The sequence below is a fragment of the Nematolebias whitei genome, chromosome 11 (genome assembly GCF_014905685.2).
Source record: "Nematolebias whitei isolate Nwh7 chromosome 11, NemWhi1, whole genome shotgun sequence".
NCBI lineage: Eukaryota > Metazoa > Chordata > Actinopteri > Cyprinodontiformes > Rivulidae > Nematolebias > Nematolebias whitei.
Genome location: NC_056508.1, coordinates 22,611,637 through 22,622,210, shown reverse-complemented (window position 1 = coordinate 22,622,210; position 10,574 = coordinate 22,611,637). Strand labels below are relative to the sequence as shown.

Below are 10,574 nucleotides of genomic sequence, written 5' to 3'. Positions count from 1 at the left end.
ATAGTTAAAAAAGACATTCCTCTAACAACGTTTTTATACTGTCCGTAATATTTCACTTTTATAATATATTTTAAATTATTCTTAAAAATGAAGAAAGTTTGGTGTTTAAATTTTATTTTTTATTTGTTACCAGTGGGAGAAAGCTCTTCAGTCCATGTCTGGTGCACCTGGCAGAGCACTGCATCTTCTATCATGTCATGGAAGATCTCTACAAATCAAGAACACGTTACTGAAACTTACTTTGAATCACACACACAAACACACACATCGTTACTTGTAGCAGCTAGCAGAGGTTCGCAGCAGACACACAAGTCTTAGCCGGTGGTTTTACCTGCGTGCCCCAGTCCTGTTGGGAGAGGCATCCTCAGCGAGCCGGCTGAGTGCTTCAGACGCTCCTGGAGAGATTTCTGCACCAGGTCCAGGCTGCAGTCCCGGTGCCACACGGGCAGCTCCAGACCCTTCATGCACTGGATGATGCGCTCCTTCTCCTCTGCTGTCAGAAGCCCCTTTAGGTGGGCCACATACACCATGAAGGACATGTCGATGTTGACGGCCTCCCCGTGAAGCAGTGCTGGTAAAACAGTCTGGACCAGAAAAAGTGGAAACAGAATGAGTTTATTTCAAAACACTTTTTATGTTGCGGTTTAGCCCATTGAGGCCAATTTAAAATACAGTGGAAACTGTTCTGAGACCATTTCCAACTCGGGGCTGATGAGGTGCCCGAAATCCACCAGGCGGTCCAGATCATCCTCCCACAGGTTAGGAGCCAGCTCCTCCAGCATGGTTTCTATCGCGATGCTCGTGGATGCCACTGCGCTGTCGTCCTGCTCAGACGGTTGCAACTTGGTGTCCAACAACTTCCTGCCGTGAGCCTCCAGCAGCTGAAACAGGCCGCGGTGCTTCATCAGGGCCATCTAAAACCATTAGACCATCAGTCACACTCTGGAAGCTGCATGTCTGATCTCTGCAGGTTCTGTTAATGACCCAGCCCACAGAGACTTGTGATGAGACAGAAAACAGATTTTTAATACTGTTCAACCGTAGGGATTAGCCGAGTTGAGTCAACATGTGCATTTGTTCAAACATGCAACAAGTGACTTGTTTTCACAGCAACATATTAAAGATTTACAACCGGACAGCTGTGGTTGACGCCAACATCGAGCAATCAAGCTGCATTGGAACAAGCGCTGATTAGGTCTGGGTGCAACAAACAGATCATTTCAGCAGAAACATTCAAAGCCTTTGAATTCAGTGGGTCCTTCTGGAAGGAATGCGTATCGCCCGCTACCTTTCATGTTGGTTTTAAACTTAGATCACCTTTTCTTGACTAATTATAGAGGGATAGCATCTGTTAGCACAACATATGTGTATGGTCAGCAACTACCGCCTCAAATCTTAGCTCAAAGTCTTTAAAACTGACGGTGATTGCCATTCTTGTTTCCTGATATTGATTAGCTGTGGCAGCCATCTTGAATAATGTTGACTCCAAATGTCTAGCAACTGCAGCTGTACATCCAATAAGTTCTCTCTGAGACTTTCATTGAAATCCGTCCAGTGGTTCGTGAGATGTTTTGCTAACAAACAGGGTTGACGCCAGCAGTTAATATCAAAGTTTTAAGGACATAAATCCACATGCGGGGACCATTCTTCAAGCTGTCAGTCGGTCATGCAGTGAGGAGCACCTTCAGCATCTCTGCCAGTCCGTTAGAGATCTGCCGTGGGGGGAGGGTCTGGAAGAACGAGCAGTCCAAGAAGGATGCCACCGGAGGGACGTAACTCCCCAGCTTGTTTTTCCCACCAGCGAAGTTGACCCCTGTTTTGGCCCCCACGCTGGCATCAACGTACGACAGCAGCGTGGTGGGCACTCGGATATATGGAGTCCTTCGGCGATAGAGCGACGCTGCCAGGCCCACCACGTCCAGACAGACTCCTCCCCCCACGGCAACGATCGGCTCGGTGCGTCTGTCGATGCCAAACTTGTGAAGCTCCTCCAAGATCTTGGCCACTAACTCCAAGCACTTGTTCTCCTCAGTGGTGGGCAGGGGGAGAATCTTGGAAACGACTCGTCTGGACTCAAAGTAGTGAGCAAGCCTGAAGCCGTAGAGCTCATGCACGGTTTCATCGATAACGACGAAACGCTTCACGGGTTTGGAGTCGTTTCGTGAGGCGCTTTGAAGTTCTTCATCTCCTATGTGACCCCAGAGCAGGGTATCGTTGCTGGGGTCCAGGAGGTCTCTGCACTGAATGACTCTGTAGGTGAACACGATGGGGCTGACAACGGTCCAGGTCACTCCTTGTTCTGACTTGTTCTCATAGCTGAAGGTAATTCATAGTAAACAACAACAAACAAACAAAATGTTGTTGGTTATTTAACCTGAATTTCAGACCTCCTACAATGTTCTCCTCTTCAAACACACAATGCATACTGTTATCCCGTTTTATGTTTCCAACCGTCTAGATGGGATCGTTTTAATATTTTAATTTAAGTCATAATACAACACAGAAAAATGCTACTGTGCGGAATGAAGATGATAAAAACACATTCATAAAGCCACCATGCAGCATCGAGGGCAGGAGAAGGAGGAGGTGCTATAACTTTGTAAAAACAGAGATAACCACTTTAAAATAAGGCCTTTGTATGGAAGCCCATCTCTGCAACTTTTATTAAAAAATACATCTTAAAATATGAAACACTACAAGTCATGATAATGAGCTGCTGAGAGTGGTGGTGCAGCGGTTAGAGAAGGAGAGACGGTGATCGGGAGGTCACATCTGGATCACCTGACTGTTACCACAACAACCATTTGGGTGAGAAATATGAAGCACCCCCCACCTGCCTTCACCCTTTTTTACCCCACTCTGGGCCCTTGAGCAGCTCTTAACCCAGCCCCAAAACAGCTGAAAGAAAAATAATAATAATAATAATTATGAGACTGTTTATCACAAATGATGTTTTCCTTTTTTTTATATAAGTGGCAAAAATAGACTTCCACTTTTTTTAAATGCATTTCATTTTCTGAAAATGTGGGCTCCCGTGGGTTGGGACCATCCTTAACAACCCTTTCCACACATACACACACACACACACACACACACATCACCCCACCATCCGAAACAGGAGAATTATTAATGACATTTTTTTTTATATAATTTTTAATGTAAGTCGAACTTTACTGCAGAAATTTGAATTTAATCCTTTTTTAGTATTATTTTATTTTTAATTCAACCTTAATTTTATAAAGGCCTTGCTCAAGGGCACAGAATGGAGCAAAGGAGGGTGGAGGCAGGTGTGGGTGCTTCACTTTTCCCACACACATTTTGATGTTGTCTGTACCGGGAGTTGAACCGGCGTTCTTCCAGTCATAGGCCTACCTTCTCTAACCTCTGCGCCACCACTCCCATTCAATGAGACTCTCATCTGCTCCCTAGACTGCAGCTCTCTGCTCCACAGAGGGCTGTGGTAGCTCGGTGGTCTGTGGTTGTGTCAGTAAGGGTGCCCGGCGTAAAAATAATTGTCAAATCTTCGTGTGACGTAGTTCGCTGTGACGACCCCTGAAGAAGGGAGCAGCCGAAAGAAGAAGAAGAAGAAGAAAGTCTCATTGAGTCACGAGGACTCATTTTCAGGAGAGCCCTGTTTTAGACGGACACCATATAGAGCGCAATAAACAACAATAAAAACAGTAAAAACAATAAAGTAATAAAAACGATCAAATCAAAGTGAAATCTAAAACAAGGTAAAATACTAAAAACAAGAACATATTTCCTTAGATATTGTTCTTGAAATCCTTAACGTTTTATATTAAAATCTTAGTAGTTTTGCAAAAAAATAAAATAAAATAACCTAAGTATTTTTTTCTTGTGCTTAAAGTTTTGGTCAACAATTTGGCAAAATACTTCTTGAGTCTCTATATCTTATTGAAGCCTGCACTGAATGTACAAATATCAAGTATGTTTGAATAAATTGCCAAACATTATAATTATTATTAAGAATAAAAATTACTGGTACATGTTGCTTTTTGACTTTTTGACACGGATATTAAAGGGTTAAGGGTCTCCTCATTAACTTGTCCATTTTAGATGAACTTTCTTTTCTGTAGCACATTTATGGTGCTGCTTGAAGTTTCTGTTCAGCTTCAGTCTAAGAGCAGTTTGGAGTGTAAAGTACTCTAAGATTTTAGATTTGAAGTACTTTTTCAAATGAATGAATGAAAAAAAAAACAGATTTGTGCATCCTAAACATGTGTCCATGAGATTATTTAAAGACATTTTACGAGTTTTAACCCAAAAAAAAAAACGTAAAATGTCGCATGACTAGAATTTTCAAGCCGTGCTTCTGAGAAAACCTTTGAACGTGTCCTGCAGCCTCACTGAACATGAACACTGTGTCACTGCGGCCTGAAATAGAAAGTTATGTCCCCTCCGTCGCTAAAACGGACCGATCCAGTTTCTGGATGTCTAAGGAACGGGAGGCAGATTTGAAAGGACGACGTGGTTTCCTCTTCGAGAGCATCGCATGGAGCTGCAGGGTCCATTTGTAAAACAGCCAGACTGACAATGTCAGAACTTTCCTTCTACTTACTTTACCAACCGTACATTTTATGACATACTGTACTTACATCCTGGCATCCGACACCTTCCCCTCCTTGACTTGGCACCGCTCAGATCGAGTCCATGTCCCCTTCTCCTGGACCAGACAGAACTCGGTCTGATGTGAAGTCATGTTCTCAGAGCCGCAGCCAGCCGACCTCTGCCAGGCTTTACTGGAGGGACTGACAGGACGCCAGTGACGTAAACATGATCCCAGCTCAGCCTGCGTCCTGCTGACTGGACGACTGCAGCGTCTGTCCCCTCAGCTCAGGCTTCAGTCACGACGTGTTCCAGCTGTGGGTGAACGTGCAGCTAAAGGTCGTCAAGTGAGCAGTACTCGTTTTAACTAACAGGGACTTTAAAAAAAAAATCATCTGCTGCCAAAAGGCAGGTGATAAAAGTTTATTGTCTTTGTGTCTGTGAGAAAAAAGATCTCATGAACTGGATGGTTATAAAACATTTAGAAATTATGACGTGTACGCCTACAACTGATGAACTTTTGGAGTCTACTTCACGATGGCTGCTGCAGCTAATCAACCTTAATGAACACAAAGATGTCTGTAACTCTGCTGTTTATAGATATTAGGCTGAAATCTGATGAGCAGACATATTTCTAAACGTACAAAACTCAAGCAACAAGGCGACTGTGTGAGTCGCAGAGGACTGCTGGAAATACATTTTGGAGGCTCCCTCCGGAGGCCGTGTGCTAACTAACCACAGCCGTGAGCTTCAATTCAGATACAACGAGGTCTGGGACCTGATGGACTTGTCTAGACCTGAGTCCAGTCTTTGAGAATCATGATGGTGATATAGTTAATAATGCAGCAGATGTTTGTTTGCAGCTGTTTGAGAGTGAACGTAAAAAACATTCTGCTGCTGTTTCTAAATCTGCTCCACAGCAATCAGTCCCTGCCAGTCAGGACACACAACTCCAAATCTGTGACGACGCACCACGGTGAGTCAGGAAGCTGCACCTGGTGATTGATCGACCTGGAACATTTATCATCTGTGCTTAGTTCAAGCAACATCACCGGTTGTGTCAACAGAAGTATGTGCTTGTGTTGATGGAGAAGTTTAGTCAGTGACGTTTAGGCAAATCACCTGTCATCATGACAAGAAAAACTAGAAAGTTCCTGGAGAAACTTAAACGGGGACTGCCAGGCTGCTGCCGTTTTAAATTCTTGATTTGAAAGTAATATGTGTTTTGGTTCGCTCTCAGCTACCACTATACCAAATTTCAGCTGAATCGCTCAAAAAATGGGAGAGTTATCTTTTTTCTTTTGTAGCTAAGTTGGCCATCTTGGATTTTTGATTTGCATTAGGAATGAAATCGCTCTCAGCTAAAACCTTACTAAATTTCATCTCAATATATAAAAAAAAAAAAACTGATTTCTAGTCAATTATGTGTTTGCTGAGGCTGCTGTGGCAGCCATCTTGAATCAAAATGGCTCCAAATGTCAGATGATTACGTTCTGCGAGTTTCAAACAAATCCAACATCGAGTTTCAGTTTTGTCTCTACACTCTTAGTCATGTGACTTGACAGCAGTTAGTGTGAAGAATGTTCTCTCAGTCATTTCCTGTGGGAAAACATGGCGTCTTTGTTATCAAAAAACGTCACCATGGTAACTACGATTGCCACCGGTTGTTTTGATATAACTTTTGTGGGGATCCACATTGTGGTTCGGGCCTCATTATAGTTGAAAAATATACACTTTTCAGGTGTAGAATAATAAGTGGGCAGTCACCAACTAGTTCCTGGAGTTGGTGAAATATTGTGTCTTTGTTCACAAATTACGTCGCCATGGTAACTCGAAATGCCAATAAAAGTTCTTGCACACATCACGGGGCCGAGCCAGTCGTTTTGATATAACTTTTGTGGGGGTAGACATTGTGATTCGGGCCACGTTAATGGAGATAGAAATGTAGACTCACTTCCGAGGGGTAGAATAATAGGTGCCCCCAATAAGAGAAAATACATTTGATCACTTGACTGTTCTATAAAATTGTTCTATAAATCTGTTTTCTGAATTATTTCAACACTTCAACGGTCTAAATCACAGAATTTATGCATTGCCTGTTCAAACCATGTGGGGTGAGGCAGTGTAGTGTTCTGGTTCACCTCTCGGGCGCTGTGTCACATACAGGTGCTGGTCATGAAATTAGAATATCATGAAAAAGTTGATTTATTTCAGTAATTCCCTTCAAAAAAATGAAATTTGTATATTATATTCATTCATTATACACAGACTGATATTTCAAATGTTTATTTCTTTTAATGTTGATGATTATAACTGACAACAACTGAAAACCCCAAATTCAGTATCTCTGAAAATTAGAATATTGTGAAAAGGTTCAATATTGAAGAGGCCTGGTGACACACTCTAATCATCTAATTAACCCAAAACACCTGCAAAGGCCTTTAAATGATCTCTCAGTCTAGTTCTGTAGGTTACACAATCATGGGGAAGACTGCTGACTAGACAGTTGTCCAAAAGACGACCAGTGACATCTTGCACAAAGAGGGCAAGACACAAAAAGTCATTGCTAAAGAGGCTGGCTGTTCACAGAGCTCTGTGTCCAAGCACATTAATAGAGAGGTGAAGGGAAGGAAAAGATGTGGTAGAAAAAAGTGTACAAGTAATATGATTAAACACACCTTGGAGAGGATTGTGAAACAAAACCCATTCCAAAGTGTGGGGGAGATTCACAAAGAGTGGACTGCAGCTAAAGTCAGTACTTCAAGAACCACCATGCTCAGACATATGCAAGACAAGGGTTTCAGCTGTCACATTCCTTGTGTCAAGCCACTTTTGAACAAGAGTGTCAGAAGTGTCTCGCCTGGGCTAAAGACAAAATGGACTGGACTGCTGCTCAGTAGTCCAAAACATAAGGTTATGTTCTCTGATGAAATTACATTTTGCATTTCCTTTGGAAATCAAGGTCCCAGAGTCTGGAGGGAGAGAAGAGAGGCACAGAATCCAAGTTGCTTGAGGTCCAGTGTCAAGTTTCCACAGTCAGTGATGGACTGGGTGCCATGTCATCTGCTGGTGTTGGTCCACTGTTTTCTGAGGTCCAAGTTCAACACAGCTGTCTACCAGGAAGTTTTAGAGTGCTTCCTGCTGCTGACCAACTTTATGGAGATGCAGATTTCATTTTCCAACAGAACGTGGCACCTGCACACAGTGCCAAAGCTACCAGTACCTGGTTTAAGGACCATGGTATCCCAGTTCTTAACTGGCCAGCAAACTCGCCTGACCTTAACCCCATAAAACAATCTATGAAGTATTGTGAAGAGGAAGATGTGATACACCAGACCCAACAATTCAGAAGAGCTGAAGGCCACTATCAGAGCAACCTGGGCTCTCAACACCTGAGCAGTGTCACAGACTGATGGACTCCATGCCACGCTGCATTGCTGCAGTAATCCAGACAAAAGGACCAACAACAAAGTATTGAGTGATGTACATGCTCATACTTTTCATGTTTATACTTTTCAGTAGGCCAACATTTCTAAAAATACTTGGTCTTAAGTAATATTCTAATTTTCTGAGATACTGAATTTGGGGTTTTCATTAGTTGTCAGTTATAACCATCAACATTAAAATAAACATTTGAAATATATCAGTTTGCGTGTAATGAATAAATATAGGTTTCACTTCTTGAATGGAATTACTGAAATAAATCAACTTTTTCATGATATTCTAATTTTATGACCAGCACCTGTACAATATATGACGTAGGTGGTTGGAGCATGCCCATTGCGGTCTCTCTTTATATCGTCAATATACATGTTTGATTACACATGCTGACGTTCTACAGCACGTGTCAAACTCGAGGCCCGCAGGCCAGATGTGGCCCGCCACATAATTTTATGTGGCCAGCGTAAGCTTAAAAGGTCTGATTGTTGTATAATAAATTAGTCAAAAGGGTGCACTGACGACAAACTACATTTCTCATAATGCATGCCAATTATGTTACCTGTGAGGTAACAGCATCCCACCACTAGACTGCAGTTTTTCCACATCAATATCATTTTCAAGTGGAATTGACAAACAATGATCCCAAAATGTCCAGGAAGAGAAAAACTGATGCAGATGGAACTATTTCAAGAAAGATGTTTGTGCTTCAGGGAGAGAAACTGCTCTTTTGTGTTATGAGGCAGCGGTGGTCGTCAAGAGTACAATTTACGTCGGCATTTTGACACCAAACATGGAGCCAAGTATGCCAAAGTGAGCCTTCAACCCTAATGGTGTCCTTTTGAGATTATTATTATTAAATGTATTTTATTATATTATGTTAAATTTGCAGCAATGTATCTGGGATTGCAGGTTTATGTGTTTACGCAGGCATGTTTTCTATAATAACACAATCATCAGTTGGATGTATGACCCTTGCAAGGCTGTGTGCAGCCATTTTATTTTGTAAAATACTACACCTGTCACATGTTCTTACAGCTCACAATTGTTGGTTGAATCTTTATTCTGCCACTATTAACTATGACAAAAAAGTTTTGAACAAAGTTAATGTCATAACTTGTTGTTTTTCCTTATTCACTTGGAAAGTTTAATCATTGATTTATGGAGTGATGTGGGTTTTATAACCTGAAAAGGTAAAAGGTTTTAATAACAGCAGACATATTTTTCTACATCTATGCAAATATATTATGTAATATTTGTAAGATGAATAAGTAAAAAAAAAAAATCAGTTATTTAACATTAAGAGGCAGTTGCATTTATTTTACATTTAGTTAAATTTAGCTACATTTATACTGTCTTACAGTTACATCTTGCCCTTTGAGGGCAACCATTATGCTGATGTGGCCCTCGGTGGAAATTAGTTTGACACCCCTGTTCTAGTCTTGTCTAATATATTGAATGAATGTTTGACACAGTTCTTCTTTCAAATCGGTCATAAACAATGAAAACACACAGGGTGAGGGAGAAAGTACCGTGCCTCACCAATAGGGGGCAATGCTGCCCCATAGGGACAATGAAGCAGGTGCACATCGCTGTGTTCTTCTGTTATGTAGAGGGGCGGGGCGCAGCAAATCAGCACTCCTTTAAATGTGTTTAGATAAAATGGAAGATCATATCTCAAAACTACCGGTAAAGGATTTTTTGTAAACTTGGATTTTCAGTCAAAACAGAAGGTATTAGAGAGAGGAAGAAAAAATAAAAGGGCTAAATTGAAACATAAGCTTCTATTTTGGGTTCAATTAAGCGAGTGTCCGATTCCAGACGAGTCAGTGCCTCACCTGTCACAAAGCTCACCGCACGTCACTGCGTTTAGTGCGCTCCCTGCAATATTTCCATAATGCACAACAAAAAAACGTTACCCGCTTAAACAATCTATTCTAAATCAAAGACGTGCACTTTGTTTCACATAGATCAAGAGCAATTTAATATTGATAGAGATGCATCGGTTTACAATAATGATAAATCTATAGTATCTAGTCTTACACGCTCGGTTAGAGCGAAGTTCAGCAACGTTCATGGAAGAAGTGAAACTAAAACAAATAGAAGCTGCAAATTGTGATCAACTGACTGATTCAACCTTAAATACAAATAGATCATGTTGGCAGTGAATATTTTCATTGTTAAAAGCAACATCTTATTTGAACTCTCTACAAATCTTTATATATTATGACTACTAAAATAAAATCAGGTAGTGTCACCTCGGCTGCTATGAAGGGGGGGAGCTTTCATTGTGAAGTGCTAACTAATCAACGTTCCCTTTCCTTTGGCTTCTCCGCTCATCATGGTCCGCGCGTGTAGAGATGTATATGCTGTATAAAATAAAAATCACAACGTTTCACAAATGTCTTATTGTGATCTCAATCACCTGTACAAAAATAGTTGAGAACTAGATTAACACACACACACAAAAAAAAACAACTAATGCTAGAAAATATTTAAAAAAAAAAACCCAAGTACAGAGTGTTTGGTTACATAGATGAAGCTGTTGTTGTTTGAAAATACAAAGTCAC

General features: G+C 41.3%; 1 protein-coding gene across 1 annotated transcript; it reads right to left on the bottom strand.

Moving 5' to 3' along the window:
- LOC119416824 (2-epi-5-epi-valiolone synthase) lies at nucleotides 1-4,746 on the bottom strand. The gene is made up of 5 exons (XM_037684009.1): nucleotides 4,617-4,746; nucleotides 1,683-2,316; nucleotides 693-914; nucleotides 332-584; nucleotides 1-208 (listed from the first exon to the last, which is right to left on the bottom strand). Exons 1-5 carry the CDS (start codon nucleotides 4,718-4,720, stop codon nucleotides 120-122), a joined length of 1,302 nt encoding a protein of 433 aa, XP_037539937.1. The 5' UTR covers nucleotides 4,721-4,746; the 3' UTR covers nucleotides 1-119.
- Between the last annotated feature and the right edge of the window lie 5,828 nt (nucleotides 4,747-10,574).